This window comes from Tachyglossus aculeatus, chromosome 5 (assembly GCF_015852505.1).
Source record: "Tachyglossus aculeatus isolate mTacAcu1 chromosome 5, mTacAcu1.pri, whole genome shotgun sequence".
NCBI classification, from domain to species: Eukaryota; Metazoa; Chordata; class Mammalia; order Monotremata; family Tachyglossidae; genus Tachyglossus; species Tachyglossus aculeatus.
This window is the reverse complement of record NC_052070.1, coordinates 40,700,086-40,718,772: the sequence shown is the minus strand read 5'-3', so window position 1 is coordinate 40,718,772 and position 18,687 is coordinate 40,700,086. Positions and strand designations below refer to the sequence as shown.

The window sequence follows — 18,687 nt, the reverse complement described above, 5'->3', positions numbered from 1 at the left end:
ATAATAATAATTATGTATTTAAAGGCTTACTATAGGCCAAGCACTGGTCTAAGCATTGGACACAGTCCCTGTCATTCATTCATTCAATTATTCAATAGTATTTATTGAGCACTTACTGTGTGCAGAACACTGAACTAAGTGTCTGGGAGAGTACAGTACAAGAAGAAACAGACATGTTCCTTTCCCACAACGAGCTTACAGTCTAGAGTCTAGTCCCAAATGGGACTTACTGTCTTAATCCCCATTTTACAATTGAGGTAACTGAGGCCCAGCGAAGTGAAGTGACTTGTCCAAGGTCACACAGCAGACAAGTGGTGGAGCTGGGATTAGAACCCATGACCATCTGACTCTCAGGCCTGTGCTCTATCCACTAAGCCACACTGATATTGTGCCCTGTACAGCACCCTGCACATTGCTGGTATTCAGAAGGGTGCCGTTCTGGTTGTCATCCAGTTACAGTTGGCACCCAGTATAGCGCCCTGCTCACATGTGGCACCGATTACAGTGCAACCAGACAGATCTCAGAACAACAGCCCACTTAAACAGCACTCAGTACAGAGCCTTGTACCAAGACGGTACCCAATACAGCACCCAACACACAGGTGGCACCCACTCCAGCTCCCCAAAGACAGTAGGCACCTTTTCTTAGTGTTCTGCACACAGTAGGCAACCAGTACATGCTGTTGATCCTGAAAGATCGTGTTCCACTCAAATCCTGTAGCTTTCCCCTTGGTTCCTGTCCAGGTTGAATCTCTCACATGAAGATGGTGGAAATGTCATCAGCTCCTGTTTCAGAATGTTCCTTGTTGCTTGGAGGGAAATGAAATGCCATTTGCACCTCTTTAGTGTTTCCTTGGCTGGAAAAGCTGCTGTTTATGGGGCTCGATGAATGGACTCCCAAGACCCAATGCCAATCACCATTTCCTAAGGCCCCTGCTCTGTATGGGTCTGGGGGCGGGTGGCAGGTCAGCACAGGCCAGAATTAGCCAGGAAAGGGACTGAGCAGGCCTAGGTTCAGTCTCGCTCTCTCCCTGAGGGTCTGCAGCTCAGCCACCTGGCGGGCTTTCCAGTGAGAAGTTGGGAAAATAAGTTGTTTGGCTCGTGCAGGGAGCCCGTGGGATCTGGAAGTCATTGGAAGAGACAGATCCGAGCTCTGCTGGCAGCTGCCTGAAAGCCACTTCTGGAATGAAGCCACTTCAGGAGAAATATGAAGCCGTCCCTGTTGAGGATGAAGAAAATGGAACAAAAAATTGGGGAATGAGGAGCCAGCAATTTTTTCCAACCGCCGGGGGCAGCAGGCTTGGGATATATTGCTAAACAAGTGAAGATTGAAATGATTCGCCCTGGAGGGATGGTGTCAGAAGAGCCTACTGGGTACCAGGATAGGTTTTCCTGGGTTTGAATCAGGACCCAGTTGGTCTGTGAGGTGAGAGTCAGAGCCTCAGCCCTGGATGGTTCAGCCAAGAGCCAAGAGATCTTGGAGGCCTTTAGCCCAACTTCCCGGTCAGCACTACTCGGTATTGGGTTGTGCAGGCCTGGTATATGAGGCTCCAACTAAGAGGTTTCATTCCATCGCTTCTTCCCTGGAGAGAATACAACAATCTACCGGAGAAAGGAAGTCCGTGAGGGCGGCTCATTGGCAATACATTTCGGACATTTTTTAAAATGGTGTTTGTTAAGCACTATTATGTGTCCAAGCTCTTGGACGGTTACAGATCAATTAGGTGGGACACAGTCTCTGTCCCGCATGAGGCTCATGTTGTAAGTAGGGCTATTCACCACCCCCAGGAAGTTCTCTGGGTCTTTCTTAAGAGCATTCTCTCTTGTCCCACTTTTTAGTAGGCCTTCACCTCACCCCTTCCTCCAAAAGTTAGTCAGTCTATCATATTTATTGAGAGCTTACTGTGTGCGCAGAGCACTGTACTAAACATTGAGAGAGTGCAATGTAACAATAAACTGACATATTCCATCTGTGCCCTTTCTAAACTAGAAGACTGAGACCTTTCTCAGCCCTCTCATCTCCAAGCTGAATGCTGCTGTGCCACAGTGAGAGCTCTTTGATTGCATGATGGTAAGCTCGTCTTGGGCAGGGAATGTCAATGTTTATTTTTGTATTGTACTTTCCCAAGCACTTGAGTACAGTACTCTGCACACAGTAAGTGCTCAATAAATATGACTGAATGAATGAAAGTGAAGAGTCCTAAATGAAGACTCATTTCCCAAAGGGAGTCATATAAAGTGTGTAAGGCAGTGTGGTCTAGTAGGAAGAGCATGGGACTGGGAGTCAGGAAACTAACGATCAAGTCCCAGCTCTGCTACTTGTCTGCTGGGTCAATTTGGTCCAGTCACTTCACCTCTCTGAATCTGTTTTCTCACCTGGAAAAGGGGGACAAAATACAAATTCTCCCTCCCTGTTAATCCCTTTAAGACAGGGAATATGTCTTACCTTATTAACTTTTATCTACTCCAGCACTTAGAGCTGTGACTTTTTGCACATAGTAAGCATTTATTATTAATGTCATTGCATTCCCAAGATCTCCAAAGTGCCCCAACTGCTTAAAAAGTGATAGAAGCACAGTCAAAACTATTACATGGTCAAATAGCAATAGAAATATCTACTAATACCAAACTATTTGGAGTCCAGTTTTTTTAACATATGTAAATACAGTTCTTAATTTTCAGTGTTATCTTTCACATCTTATTCCGCCAAAAGTCCCTTGATGCTAACAGATCTATCCTTATCTACCCTAAAGAGATTTGTTATTTAATGTTCAACTGAATTGGGTTTTCCTCACTCTATCAAGTCAGTCAAAATACTTCAGAGGGGAGAGAAGGGGAAGGAAATAGGTAAGCTAAGGTTAACTACAGGGATATCTCAAGGAGTAATAGACAAGCTCTTCCTTAGTGGGTGCTTTCACCAGGTGTTTTGGCTAGAAAGCCATTAGGGAATTAGGAAAATGTGTATCTGACAACATCAACCTGTCTGGCCACAGGTGCTGAGGAAATAGTTTGTGTGGGTTCCCATGGCAGTACAGACCTGTAAGTACAATGATAATGGTAATAATTATTATGGTATTAAGTGCTTACAGTGTGCCAAGCATTGTATTAAGTGCTGGGGGCTTTCCAAGATACTCAGGTTGGACACAGTCCCTGTCCCCCATGGAGCTCACAGTCTAAGAAGGAGGAAATGGGATTTAATCTCCATTTTATAGAGGAAGAAACTGAGGCACAGAGAAGTTGTGTCTTGCTCAAGGTTACACTGTAGACAAGGGGCAGAGCTGGGTTTGGAACTTATTCCCAGGCCCGTGCTCTTTCCACCAAGCCACACTGCTTCCCTTAGAGTTTTGTGTACTGCAGTTCAGAATGTTATTGTGGGGAAGCCTGTAACCCCCAAGGGATTTATGTGGTGCTTGAGGAGAGGATTTTATATTTTTATCAAGCAGATCCTTGCCTCAGGTGACCAGGGTGGCTGTGGTTGGCCAGCGAGGCTGTGATCAGTGAGGAGAGTGGCTCCTGTAGTGGCCTTCTCTAAGCATGGCATAATGGATAGAGCAAGGGACTGGGAGTCAGAAGGTCATGGGTTCCAATCCTGCTTCTGCCACTTGTCTGCTATGTGACCTTGGGCAAGTCACTTCACTTTTCTGTACCTCAGCTACCTCATCTGTAAAATGGGGATTGAGATTGTGAAGCCCCATCTGGGGCAGGGATTGTGTAAAACTCGATTTGTTTGTATCCATCCTAGTGCTTAGTACAGTGCCTGGCACATAATAAGCGCTTAACAAATACCAACAAATACCATTACTATGGCCAGGTGCCCCACTGGGGTAGCCTAGAATGCCACGGAGGAGATAGCTTTCTGCCTCAGGCTCTGCTGCTGCGATGTCCCTGGCACCTTGGGCAGTTAGGTAGCCAGCCCTCACCACTGGCAGTTGGACATCCGGACGGTAGGAGGGTGGCGGATGGGTGGGGACAGGCGATGGGATGCATCCTCTCCTCCTTCAGCTGGTTCTCTCTAGGAAAGAGATACAGGATTCATCATCCTAGTGACTCCAGTGAACCACATGGTTTCCTCTAGAATTGCAGGCTGGACCAGACAGCCACTGGCCGGTCAGTGGACCCAGGAATCCCTACCTCTTGGGTCAGTTTATTTTTAGTACCTCTCTTGCTTGATTGATAACTCCTTGAGGGCAGGAATCACATTGGCTAACTATACAGTACTCTCCCATGGACTTGGGAGTCAGAAGATCATGGGTTCTAATCCCGACTCTGCCACTGTCTGCTGTGTGACCTTGGGCTTCACTTCTCTGAGCCTCAGTTACCTCATCTGTAAAATGAGGACTGAGATTGTGAGTCCCATGTGGGACAGAGATTGCGTCCAACCTAATTGTTTAGTACAGTTCCTGGAACACAGTAAGCACTTAACAAATACCATAATTTTTAACCGCGGAGACAGACAGGAAGAACCACATACACAAACATCAGGCTCAGGAAGAAGAACAAGGATCAAACAGATAGTGAATGACAGAAAGAAGGAACAGGTCTCGCCGGCCGGCAACAACCCCAACACTCGGCCATCTGCCTATGCCAGTCGATTGGGTCCCCTGCTCCTCCGGAAAAGCCAAGCAGAGTTCAGCCCCCATTCGCCCCCACCCAGCTGACAACGGGCCTGAAACGGTCTCAGCTGGGGAGCCAGAAAACACTCTGGAGGAGAGCCTGCCCCCTGCCCCCCGAAACTCAGGTTTTGGGGGAAGGTGCAGGGCTTCGTGAACTGGCAGCAAAACCCACGAACCAAACCTTGTGGTGCCCATGCCAAGAGAGGGGAGACTGATAACCTCAATCCACAGTGTTCCCCATGGGGCCTTCGCTCTCTGCTATGCCAGGTGCGGGTCAGGTGGCTGTGAGCCAGGGCGGGAGGGAGGGCCAGCTTGAAAAGCTAGTCTGTGCATGCTGGAAGGGGCCTGGGCACTAGAGAGTTTTCAGACTGGGAGGCCCATCCCCCACCCCCGCCCTGCTGGGACACACCATGGCTGAAGAAAATCAGGAATGTGCTGACTTTCAGGAGAAAGTCTAATGCATCTGCTTTATCCCCATGTAGAAGTGGGGTGGCATGTGGTGGGCTTAAAGCCACTCGTCTGCTGGGGAGGATTGGGTGGCATGGCTTCACAAGCCTATCTCTTCGCCAAGTTCTCTTTCCCTTTCATCTCAAACACAATCATTTCCCTCTTCACCTACCTGGACTGTGAATTTCCCCATCTGTCCCTAGCCTGCACCTCTACAGGGAGTGAATGTCAGGAATTATGGAGCAACAGAAACAACAGTATTCACAGAGCACTGGATGGTGCAGAGCACTGGATGTGGTACCTACTGTGTGCTGAGCACTGGACAGAGCACCTGCTTTGTGCAGAGCACTGGATGGTGGACCTGTTGTGTGCTAAGCACTGTACTCCATGAGGAGCATGCCAAAAAAAGTCCAAAATGTAATCCATGCCTCTGAGTTTTTAAGTTCTTATAGTCTAATGGGGAAAATGGTAGATTAAATTGGTGAATAGATCATAGTTAAGAGTGAGAGAATAAGCATCAATAACAGACCCAAGTAAATATATCAATGAATGACAATCCATCAATTAATAGTATTCGTTTAGTGATTACTGTGTGCAGAGTACTGTGGTAAGAGATTGAATAATTGATAGATTGGGAAAGTGGACTGCAAGGCCTGGTGAAAAGGGGAGTATGGGAAAAATGAAGTGTTTGAGCTGGGGGATTGACCAGGCTCAGAGCATAAGAGTGTGAGCTGGTGGTGGAGTGGGAGAAGAGAATCATGAAATGGGGAGAGGTGTTGGGGCAGCCTTGAACCAAGAGTCGGGTGTTTCTGCTCCACGCTTAAGGAAGAGATGAGGTCCTTCCACTGAGCTCGAGGTATATAGCCAGTGGGTGGCCGGGGGGGAGGTGGCAGTTGTGAGGGCTGGCAGGGGTTGTACTGCTCCCAGATGATTTGTTCATTTGTTGGTCCTGCACGGATTCAGAGATAGGGGGAAGATTCCAGAAATTCTTGGAGAGCCCAGCAGTATAGTGAAGCAGTATAGAGAAGCAGCGTGGCTTAGTGGAAAGAGCCTGGGCTTTGGAGTCAAAGGTCTCCCTTTGGGTTCAAATCCCGGCTCCACCACTTGTCAGCTGTGTGACTTTGGGCAAGTCACTTCACTTCTCTGGGTCTCAGTTCCCTCATCTGTAAAATGGGGATGAAGACTGTGAGCCCCACATGGGACAACCTGCTCACCTTGTAACCTCCCCAGCGCTTAGAACAGTGCTTTGCACATAGTAAGCGCTTAATAAATACTATCATTATTATTATTATAGTGCCCTGCACACAGTAAGCACTCAGTAAATGCGATTGATTAATTGATGGCTAGGAGTCCGCCTGCCGGGGGGCAGCATCAGCGGAGCTGCCACAGTGCCTGTGTGGATTGACCTGGTCTCCCCTCCCCACTCTCTCTCTCATTCTCTCTCTGTCTCTCCATTCCACAGATGTGGACGAGTGCCTGGTTCACAATGGTGGCTGTCAGCACAGGTGTGTGAACACGCCCGGCTCCTACCACTGCGAGTGCAAACCCGGTTCCCGGCTGCACATGGATGGCCGCACCTGCATTGGTGAGTGGGGCCATCACGGGGGTGAGTGGAAGCCCCTGAGGAAGCGGAGCCCCCCGCCGGAGGAGGCATGCAAAGGGGCCATGGTACGGGGGGGCGGTCAGGCGAGGAGCCAGGGGCTCGTCCTTCGACCATCTCCTTGTGGTACCAACTCCTTCTCCCCCCGGCCTCCCGCCTCTGGTCTGTCCCGGGACAGTCAGACGGTCCTAGGGGCCTCCTTGGGGGTATTGAGCTTCTCTGGAGAGCCATTCCAGTCAAATATGGGCAGGGGTAGGCAGAGGGCAAAGGGCAAGTAGCGGAACCTTCTCTTCTCTCAGTGTGTGTTCAGAGAACTTGTACCAACTGTACCTGAGCAACAATGTGGGGATTTCTGCTCTGGTTCTGGGAAGCGAGAGGAAATCTGGGGTGTCAATAAATTGTGTTTATGTATTTATTAGTAGTAGTAATAATAATAATAGTGGAATTTGTTAAGCGCTTACCTCGTGCCAGACACTGTACTAAGCTCTGGGGTGATACAAGCAAATTGGGTTGGACAGAGCCCCTGTCCCATGTGGGGCTCACGGTCTCAATCCCCATTCTACAGATGAGGTAACTGGAACACTGAGAAATGAAGTGACTTGTCCAAGGTCACACAGCAGACAAGTAGTGGAGCCCGGGATTAGAACCCAGGTCTTTCTGACTCCCAGGCCCATGCTCTATCCAATTCTCCGTGCTCCTTCTCCTATTTATTAATTTATTCATTTATTTATTTATCTGAATTAGAGAAGCAGCATGTCCTCGTAGATACAGCATGGGCCTGGGAGGCAGAAAGACCTGAGTTTTAATCCCAACTCCTCCACTTGTCTGCTGTGTGACTTTGGGCAAATCACTTCACTTCTCTGTAACTCAGTTACCTCATCTGAAAAATGGGGATTGAGATTGGAGCCCCATGTGGGACATGGACTGTGTCCATTCATTCAATCTTATTTATTGAATGTTTACTGTGTGCAGAGCACTGTATTAAGTGTTTGGAAGAGTATAATATAACAGTAAACAGGGTTCCCTGTGTCTACAGGGTTACGGTCTAGAGGATGATCTTATAGAATACAGAATGAGCTTATGTCCAACCTGATTATCATGCATCTATCTCAGTGCCGAGTACAGTGCCTGGCACACAGTAAGCGCTTAAATTTTAAAAAGTATTGCGTGCTTACCATGTGCAGAGCACTGTAGTAAACACTTGGGAAAGTACAATATAACAGAGTTGGTAAACATGTTCGCTGCCCACAACAAGCTTACAGTCTAGAGGTGGCAATAGACATTAATAGAGATAAATAAGTTTCAGATATGTATGTCATAGACCACTAGGGTAGGGAGGGGCCCACCTGAACATCTGGATGCCTCTGGGTAGGCTCATGCTGCAGCCCGGCCTGAGAGAGGAAAATTGGTACCCTCACTCCTCTCTTCTAGGGGACTCAGAAGCTACAGACACTCACCCAGTCTGGCCCCTTCCCTTAATAATGGGCTCAATCATTCCCATAGTCTTCTGAGCTGAAAGTGGTCAGTCTCGTTTGTAGCAGCCCAGAGTCCTCTGGGTTGGGAAAGGAGGTGGAGTAGGTAGGCAAGGGAAATGGAGCAGTGCCCAGGAGAGGATTTGGGGTGGCAGGAAAGGGGGTCACATAACAGACTCTAACAGACTCTTGCAGCCTGTCTCTTCCTCTCAAGGATCTAAGCAGATCTGGGTTACAGAGCTGGCAACCTCTAGGACCCCTAGAGCTCAGAAGATGCTTGTTCCCCACTTGAGCCCATTTGGGTGTGATTCTGCTGGACTCTTTCAGAAAGCCTCATCTCTGATTCCTATCCCTTCAGTGGTTGCAGGGCACTGGTTCGGCTCCAGGCCCCCTGTGCCCTGCCCTCCCCCCAGTCCCTTCTCCCTCCCTATTCTCCCCAGCACACACCACCTCCCTCTCCCCTCTGATTTCCACCTCCTTTCCTTTCCACTGGAGCCCAGTCTCAAACGATGAGGCAGAGCAGAGCAGTGCTGGAAGACCACCACAGAAGAAAAGTCAGCTTGGCGGGCAGCGATTGAGAGAGGGGCTGGATTCCTTGAACAAAGGATTTGAAAAAATTGAGATGGAAACAGGCAGGATCATAAACAGAGACAGGCTATGTATGTGAGAATCCCATGAGCCAACAAAGCAGGAGGGAGTATAAATCTGCCATCAGTCTTTTCAGCTACACTTGTACACATGGACAGATCTTACTGTCAGCAACATCAACTTTGAAAGCCAAGGACATGTGTTCTAATCCCAGCTCTGACATTTCTCCTTTGTGTGATGTCGGGCAAATCACTTAACTTCTCTGTGCTTCAGTTTCCTCATCTGTAAAATGGGGATTAAATCAGTGCTTAGTACAGTGCCTGGCACACAGTAAGCACTTAACAAATACCATTAAAAAAAAATCCTTCTCCTATATAGACTGTGAGCTTCATGTGGGACTGGGACTCTGTCCAGTCTGATTATCTTGTTTCTAACCCAGTGCTTAGTACAGTGCCTGGCACTTAGTGTGCTTAACAAGTACCATAAAAAGCAAGAACAAAAAAACATAACTACTCTGGTGCTTAGTATAGTGCTTGTCCCATAGTAAGCACTTAATAAATACCATGTAAAAAAATCCCAGATATTTATATGTGTGTGTATTTATATATGTACATGTTTATACATGAATGTTTATATGTTTTATATTTATAATCATAATATGAACTTATACACAAACACAGAAGTGCTGTATGGTGTTTTGTAGACGATTCTCAGAACCAGTGCCATAAAGGAGGCTAGGGTTGTAAAATTGAAATTGATGAGTTCTTAAGCTGAAACAGAGTGTCCATTTAGAAACATTGTTTGTGCTTGTCACTGTATGTCAGAGAGTTGCAAGCAGAGAACAGGCCTCTGGATCTGCCTAGGCCCAGCCCAGGCCAATGCCAGACACATCAAAGGCTCTGGCTTAGTAGGGCCATATTCTGTGAGGTTATCAAGCCACACTCTGCTGGCCTGGGTAGGGGAGAGGTTGGAACTGGGGGGCACTGTAGAGCTGAGAACCATTATCTCTGGCCCCTTTGGTGGGGACCGGGGGAACCTGAGCGGGTTCTCTAATAATAATAATGGTACTTGTTAAGCGCTTACTAATTACCAAGCACTGTTCTAAGCCCTGGGGTAGCTACAAGTTAATTAGGTTGGACTCAGTCCCTGCCCCACTTGGGGCTCATACTCATAATCCTCATTTTACAGATGAGGGAACTGAGACCCAGAGAAGTGAAGTGACTTACCCAAGGTCACATAGCAGACATGTGGTGAAGCTAGGATTAGAACCCATGTCCTTCTGACTCTCAGGCCTGTGCTCTATCCACAAAGCCACAATGCTTCTCTACCAAGCTCCTCCACTCTGAGGCCTCCATCTGCCTGCCAAATTTACACCCATTCAGGTGTGTTGACAAGCCTGGTGCTTCTGAAGCTCCCGTTCTGTCTATTGGCCTGCTGATCTTGGTACTGGCAGGGAGCTGGAGGTGGAGAGGTGACCGCCTGCCAGGGATGGGAGCTGGGAAAGTGTAGGGGGTGGGGGGCTCCTCCCCCCGACGCTCGTTCCAATCATCCAGTCTGTCGGATCAGGGGCCTTGGTTGGGGGGTCCATGTTCAGTGGTCAGGTGTAAGGGCCATGCAAACCAGGACTTGGAGTCCCATAAGCTCGTAGGAGAAGAATCTATGGAGATGTTGGTTGGGAGGAGCTATGAAGTGCTCTCAGAGACAGGGAGGACCTGGGGGTTGACTGACCCACAGCGCACTGAGTGACGAGGCAAGACAGGAAAGAGAGGAGAAGTTGGGAGGAAATGGAAATAATAGAGAGCTGCTGATTCTCTATTGGTTAATACTTGTATTTGTGTCTCCCCCTAAAGGGGCAGTGTGGCTTAGTGGAAAGAGCACGGGCTTGGGACTCAGGAAGCCTGGATTCTATTCCTGGCTCTGCCATTTACCTGATTTGTGACCTCAGACAAGTCACTAAACTCTGTGACCCAGTTTCCTCATCTGTAAAATCAGTCAATCAATGGTATTTACCACTTACTGAGTGCAGAGCACTATACTAAACTCTTGGGAGAGTACAATACAGTACAGTACACTTTACTCCTTCCCTCAAAGAGCTTACAGTCTAGTACGGAAGACAGACGTTAAAATAAAATAAGATCAGGGAATGAGCAGGGATTACATATTCATTCTTTCTCCTTAGACTGTGAATCCCATGTGAGATTGGGAGTGTTTCTGAACTGATTATGTCACATCTACCCCAGTGCTTAGTGCAGTGCTTGGCACATAGAAAGCACTTAATATAATTATTATTAGAGCAAAAACACTTTGTGGACAGGGAACGTATTGCCCGATTTGCAGTTTCCTAGTGCTAAATACAGTGCTTTGCACCCAATACCTGCTCAGCAAATATAATAATTAATGATGATGGTAATAATAATAATAATCGTGTTTGTTAAGCTCTTACTGTGTGCCAGGCACTTTACTAAGTGCTGGGGTAGATACCAGCAAATTGGGTTGGACACAGTCCCTGTCCCACATGGGGCTCACAGTCTCAATCCCCATTTTACAGATGAGGTAGCTGAGGCATGGAAAAGTGAAGTGACTTGCCCGAGGTCACACAGCAGACAAGTGGCAGAGCTGGGATTAGAATCCATGACCTTCTGACTCCCAGGCCTGGGCTGTATTCACTATGTCATGATTAGTAATTCCACTGGGAGCCTCCCGAAGGAAAGGGGCCATATCTAATTCCCACTTATGTATTCTCTCCCAGCACTTAGTTCAGTGCTTTGCACCCAGTAAGCATTTAATAAATACCCTTACTACTAATACTGCTTCTGCTGCTGTTACTACTACTACTGCTACTACTACTATAACCATAGGTATGAAAGAGTGGACTGGTCCCCTCACTGGGAAGGACTTCAGGACCCAAGGAACTGGCACAAACCCCATTGACCAGTGTCACTTCATGGAGGGGGAGGAAGAGCATCCATTCCACTCATTGACCCTCCCTGGCCTCCCCCATTCCTGCCCCCAACAGACCACTCAAAACCTGTGGCAGTGCCTGGCCCTTGACTCCAGCCATGCTCCCTTCGGTCTTTGATGTGAATGTTTCCCTCAAGGGTGGTAGAAGCATCACCAACCTACCTGTAATACTATAAATAATAACGGTGATATTTGTGAAACGATTATGGGTGCCAAGCACTCTGGTAAGCACTGGGGTGGATACAAGATAATCAGATTTGACACAGTCTCTTTCCCATGAGGGATTACAGCCTGAGAAGGAGGAAGAGCGGGTGCCTTATTTCTATTTTACAGATGAGAAAACCAAAGTCCAAAGAGGGTAAGTGATTTGCTTGAAGTCACCCAGCAGGCCAATGGTAGAGCTGGAACTAGAACCCAGATCTCCTGACTCCCAGAGCTGCCCATGCTCTTTCAGCTACCCCACTTAATGCTGAGGATTTCTGAGGGAAATTCAGTAGTGGCTGCTGATTGTCATAGGGGAACCTCTCTAAGGGACTTTGTTGATCCAGACTCCTCAGGGAAGAGATGAAATCGTGAAATTCCTGCACTGGAAGTGACTTCAAGAAGTCATCGTGTCCAGCCCCCTAACAAGGCCAGTCGGGACAGAAGGTGGTCCCAGGGCTGGATTAGCCTAAGGCACAGCCTGTTCCCTCCAGTCCTGCCATCAGCAAAGCCAAAGGAAGGACTGAGACCTGCCAGTTGAATCACTGGATCTGGAAAGCCCTCCAGGGAGCAGTAGTAGTGATAGTATTTATTAAATGTTTACCATGTGCAGAGCACTGTACTAAGCACTGGAAAAAAATACCAAGTGGGAATTAAACACAGTCCCTGTCCTGCACACAGCAACACAATTGAGGCTCACAATTCAAGCTGGGTCCTCCAGGTTCTCAGCCTCATATCATCTTCATGGGATTCCTCCCAGGGACAGCAGCTGCCTCGCTCATGGGTCCAGAGGACCAGGAGGACCAGCACTGTGATCTATGAGCCGACTCAAATGCTGGGCCCCATTCTTCTGGTTTGAGATGGTCCACTGGGGAAGGAACTCACTTTGCTTCCCAAGGAAAGGAGGAACAGACTAACATTGGCCCCGTGTGGGACTTGAAATGCAGAGGAAGGAAGCACCCCTGGGCAGGTGGGGCGAGGGGGCCCAGACAAACAGAGACCCCCTCCTCCCTTCTCCCACTTCCCCTCTTTGCTCCCAGGCTGGGCCCTGCCCACTGTTGGAGGACAGACGTTGAGTCTTTGATCTCTCTTGGGCTGCCAGAACGTGTCTTCATTAAAGAACTAACTGGTCACTGCAGGTTTTAGCAAACAAATCCCTAGTTTGTTTAAAAAGTTCAACTCTTTGAAACTGAACCTGCATCCACATCTGTCCTGTTGCCACTCAGCTGTCTGCTGTGGTCTTCCTTTGTCCCCCAGGGGATATTCACTCTGCCTACTGTGGACGCTGTCCTAAGTGCTTGGGAGAGTAGAATAAATGGAGGGTACATGATCCCTGCCCACCAGGGACTTGCAGTGTAGCAGGGAAGGCAGTCACAAAACAATTTACAGACAGGAACAATTGCTTAGAATATGTAAATCGCTATGTACAAAAGTGCAATGGGATGTTGTGAATGTCAAAGAGCTAGAGGTGAAAGGATGTGATCTGTGGAAAAGGAAAATGAATCGGAGAAATCTTCCTGGAAGAGGTGGTATTTCAGAAGGGTTTTGAAGATGGGGAGAGTTGTGAACTGGTTGATTTGAAGAGGGAGGAACTTCCTGGCAGAAAGAAGGGTGTGATCCAGGAGTTAGAGATGAGAGAAAGGAGAATGAGGCCCAGTGAGTGGATTAGCTTGAAAAGAGCAAAAAGTGGAAGAAGAAAGTGAACTAATAAACTGCCTTGAAACCAATTAATTACTGGTATTTATTGAACTCTTACCCTATGCTCTGCACTGTACTAAGCAGTTGGGCGAGTACAACAGAGCAGCAGCGTGGGCTAGTGGAAAGAGAACGGTTCAGGGAGTCAGAGAACACAGGTTCTAATCCTGGCTCTGATTCTTGCCTGTTTTGTGACCTTGGGTAAGTCACTTAACTTCTCTGTGCCTACATTCCCTCATCTACAAAATGAGGATTCAATACCTGTTCTTCCTTCTACATAGACTGTGAGCCCCAAGTGGGACCTGGTTATAATAGTAAACACTTAACAAATACCACAATTAAGTGGTGGAGAGGATTTAGGAAGGAAGGTGGGAAGTTCTGCCACTGACAAGATCCAGGTAGAGAATACAGGTCTTCTCATTCCTGGGGCCAGATTCTCTCCACTGGACCAACAGCAGGAGTTTCCAATTTGGAGAGAAACCCACAAGTAGCTTGGCTTAGTGGATAGAGCACAGGACTGGGAGTCAGAAGGACCTGGGTCCTAATCCTGGCTCCACCATATGTCTGCTGTATGACCTTGGGCAAATCATTTCACTTCTCTGTGCCTCAGTTACCTAATCTGTAAAATGGGGCTTAAAACCGGGACCCCCATATGGGACATGAACTATGTCCACCCTGATTACCTCGTATCTACCCCAGAGCTTAGAACAGTGTCTGGCACATAGTAAGTACTTAACAAATATCATTACAGAAACCCCCCAAACCCAGTGATCTGGATCTTCTGGAGAGGTTGGACGAATCTGTGAAGGCTACCTGGAGGTGGGGAGGGGCAAGTTGGGGAAGGTAGGGTGAAGAGGGGGATTAGTTGCATTCTGGCCTTTTTGGAGGTTCAAGTATCTGGTTATCAAGAACCATCCTTGGACCTGTCTTCCCTGAGGAATAGAAGCCCCCTGGATCTCAGCTCAGCCCCTGACAATCAATCAATGGTATTTAAGTTTGTCTCTCTAGACTGAAAGCTCGCTGTGGGTGCTGTGTTATATCGCTATGTTTTACTTTCCAAAGTGCTTTGTGTAGTGCTTTGCACACAGTAAGTGCTCAATAAATACGATTGATTGATTGATTGTTATTTATTGTGTACTTACTATGTGCAGAGCACGGTTCTAAGTGCTTGGGAGAGTACAGTAGGTGGTATTCCAATACCGTGTTAAAATACAACCATAGCACATTGACCACTCTGCTTGGTGGGTCAGGAGAGTCTCCTGATAATAATGATAGCATTTGTTAAGCGCTTACTATGTGTAAAGCACCGTTCTAAGCACAGGGGAGGATACAAGGTGATCAGATTGTCCCACGTGGAGCTCACAGTATTCATCCCCATTTTACAGATGAGGTAACTGAGGCACAGAGAAGTTAAGTGACTTGCCCAAAGTCATACAGCTGACAATTGGCAGACCCGGGGTTAGACAAATGAGCTGATCTATTTACTGTTGTGGAGCTCTCTGGGGAGCAAAGATGGAAGAGTCCCTAGCGGTTTGGGAATTTAGGGTTCTGAGTTCTGTTCTCAGTTAGGTCTTGGTCTCACCACTCCCTTTGGTAGCCAGTCTGACTTCCCCCAGGAGGATCCACACTGATGATTTTAGTAGTGGCTGTGCTGTCTATTAAGTGCTTACCCTATGTCAAGCACGGGGTGAAGGGCAGAGATAGATACAGGATAGTCAGGTTGGACATGGTCTGTGTCCCGTATGGAGGGAGAGAAAGCAGCAATCTTACCCCCATTTTAAGACTGAGAAAAGTGAGGCCCAGAGAGGTGAAGTGACTTGCCCAAGGTCACACAGCAGGATGATGGCAGAGCTGGGACTAGAACCTTCATGTCCTGCTCCAGTCCCACACTTTTAACACTAGACCCCACCACCTCCTGAGAGTGGCAGGCCCTGGCTGCTGTCCCCTCACCCCCGACCCCGCCAGGGCTGTCTTGTGTGCCCTGGATCTGCACGCTCCCCTGGCTCTCAGCTCGATCAACTTTTGTCCCCCTCCCCCTGTTCATGGAGCCCTGCCCTGACTCGCTCCCCGAAAGGCAGCGGCAGTGGCTTTACCAACATGAGCAGAGAGCAGGTTCTGTTTGCTGGGCCCTGGGGCCAGTGTGTGGCTGGTCCCCACCCTCCTGCTCAGCTCCACCTGCCTCCCTAAGGGAGGGAGTGAGAGGATATATGCCATCAATTATGGGCATGGGCAGGAAATCCTTAACCCAAAGGCTAAATCCATGCATGCTGGGACAGCTGAGGCATTGGCATGGCTGGGGATTTTGGAGGCTAATCAAGGAGGCCTCTTGGGGGAGGAGGCTTTTGAGAAGCAACGTGGCATAGTGGTTAGAGCATGGTCCTGGGTACCAGAAGGGCCTGGGTTCTAATCCCAGTTCCACCACTTGTTTGCTGTATGACCTTGGGCAAGTCACTTCACTTCTCTGTGCCTCTGTTCCCTCATTTATAAAATGGAGATTAAGACTGTGACTCCAAGGGACTGTGTCCAACATGATAACCTTGTATCTACCCCAGTGCTTAGAACAGTTCTTAGCACCTAGGAAGTGCTTAACAAATACCATTATCATTATTATTATTACTATTGTTATTATAATGGTTTTAAAACAGTGGGGAAGGAGAGGGCATTCTACACTGCAGAAAGGAGCAGGTCCGGGGACAGATGTGATGGAGTCAAGAATGAGGGCCAATTTGGAGGTTCATAGGTTGGAAGGGAGCAAGACAGAGTAGAGAGAGAGGAGGGAGCTGGGCCTGTGGAGAGAAACAGCCCACTTCCTCAGGGCACCATCAGCTAGTGTCTTCAGACAGGAAGTCCCCTTTCCACCCAGCTCTCTGGGGGTGGAAAAAAAGGAAAGAAGCAGCAAAATGCAGCCAAACCCTTTCTTCCCTCTGACACCATGGCCTCCTGTGGAGACAGACCAGCCGACCCCCATGGGGTCTTGTTCCCCACCTTCCACTGCTTTAGGACTATTTTCCATTCCCCAACTCGGTTCTGTTGGGATTCACTTTAGACCTTCCCCATATCTGGAGGACCTTATCCTTGCTGGTTGCTTTTCCTGACTACAGAAGAAAGCACCGGCTCCTCTGATCAGCTTTGGCCATGGAGGGGCTCGAGCCTGCCTCCTCTGGCCCTATCCTGGACCCCATTCCCTCTCATTTTATGAAATCTCTTGTTCCGTCCCTTCTCCCCTCCTTAACTTCCATCTTCAACCACTCACTCTCCACTGGTTCCTTCCCCGCTGCCTTCAAACATGCCCACGTCTCTCCCATCCTAAAAAAAACCTTCTCTTGACCCCACCTCACCTTCTAGTTATCGCCCTATCTCCCTCCTACCATTCCTTTCCAAACTCCTTGAACAAGTCGTCTACATGTGCTGCCTCGAGTTCCTCAACGCCAACTCTCTCCTCGACCCCCTCCAATCTGGCTTCCGTCCCCTACATTCCACGGAAAATGCCTTCTCAAAGATCACCAGTGACCTCCTGCTTGCCAAATCCAACAGCTCATACTCTGTCCTAATCCTCCTCAACCTCTCAGCTGCCTTCGACACTGTGGACCACCCCCTTCTCCTCAACACGCTATCCGACCTTGGCTTCATAGACTCTGTCCTCTCCTGGTTCTCTTCTTATCTCTCTGGCCATTCATTCTCGGTCTCTTTCACAGGCTCCTCCTCCCCCTCCCATCCCCTTACTGAAGGGGTTCCTCAAGGGTCAGTTCTTGGTCCCCTTCAGTTCTCTATCTACACTCACTCCCTTGGTGAACTCATTCACTCCCATGGCTTCAACTATCATCTCTACCCTGATGACACCCAAATCCACATCTTGCCCCTGCTCTCTCTCCCTCCCTCCAGGCTTGCATCTCCTCCTGCCTTCAGGACATCTCCATCTGGATGTCTGCCTGCCATCTAAAACTCAACATGTCCAAGACTGAACTCCTTATCCTCCCTCCCAAACCCTCCCCTCTCCCTGACTTTCCCATCACTGTTGATGGCACTACCATCCTTCCCATCTCACAAGCCCACAACCTTGGTGTCATCCTCGACTCCGCTCTCTCATTCACCCCTCACATCCAATCCATCACCAAAACCTGCTGGTCTCACCTCCGCAACATTGCCAAGATCCTCCCTTTCCTCTCCAAACCGCTACCCTGCTCATTCAATCTCTCATCCTATCCCGACTGGGTTACTGCATCAGCCTCCTCTCCAATCTTCCATCCTCCTGGCTCTCCCCACTTCAATCCATACTACACACCGCTGCCCAGATTGTCTTTGTGCATAAACACTCTGGGCATGTTACTCCCCTCCTCAAAAATCTCCAGTGGCTACCAATCAACCTATGCATCAGGCAAAAACTCCTCACTCTCGGCTTCAAGGCTCTCCATCACCTCGCCCCCTCCTAGCTCACCTCCCTTCTTTCCTTATACAGCCCAGCCTGCACCCTCCACTCCTCTGCCGCTAATCTCTTCACTAGGCCTCATTCTCACCTGTCCCGCCATTGACCCCCGGCCCACATCCTCCCCCGTCCTGGAATACCCTCCCTCTGTACATCCGCCAAGCTAGCTCTCTTCCTCCCTTCAAAGCCCTACTGAGAGCTCACCTCCTCCAGGAGGCCTTCCCAGACTGAGCCCCTTCCTTCCTCTCCCCCTCCTCCCCCTCCCCATCCCCCCGCCTTACCTCCTTCCCCTCCCCACAGCACCTGTATATATGTATATATGTTTGTACATATTCATTACTCTATTTTATTTGTACATATTTATTCTATTCATTTTATTTTGTTAATATGTTTTGTTGTCTGTCTCCCTCTTCTAGACTGTGAGCCCACTGTTGGGTAGGGACTGTCTCTATATATTGCCAGCTTGTACTTCCCAAGCGCTTAGTACAGTGCTCTGCACACAGTAAGCTCTCAATAAATATGATTGAATGAATGAATGAAAAGTTCCAAGGTGGGGGGATCTGGAGGGTCCCCAGTGGGCTGGCACATTATGATACTAATAGTCACAGTGTCTGTTAGCATCTACTCTGTGTGTGTGCCAAGCACTGCACCAACTGCTGGATTAGATGCACTTCATATCCAACAGGC

At 48.5% G+C, this 18,687-nt stretch overlaps 1 protein-coding gene across 1 annotated transcript in view; it reads left to right on the top strand.

Moving 5' to 3' along the window:
- MEGF6 (multiple EGF like domains 6) overlaps window positions 1–18,687 on the top strand; it is a 96,645-nt gene that overhangs the window by 12,689 nt on the left and 65,269 nt on the right. Inside the window, exon 2 of the mRNA XM_038747473.1 lies at window positions 6,523–6,645. Coding sequence (XP_038603401.1) covers window positions 6,523–6,645 — 123 coding nt within the window. The remainder of the gene's footprint in view (window positions 1–6,522; window positions 6,646–18,687) is intronic.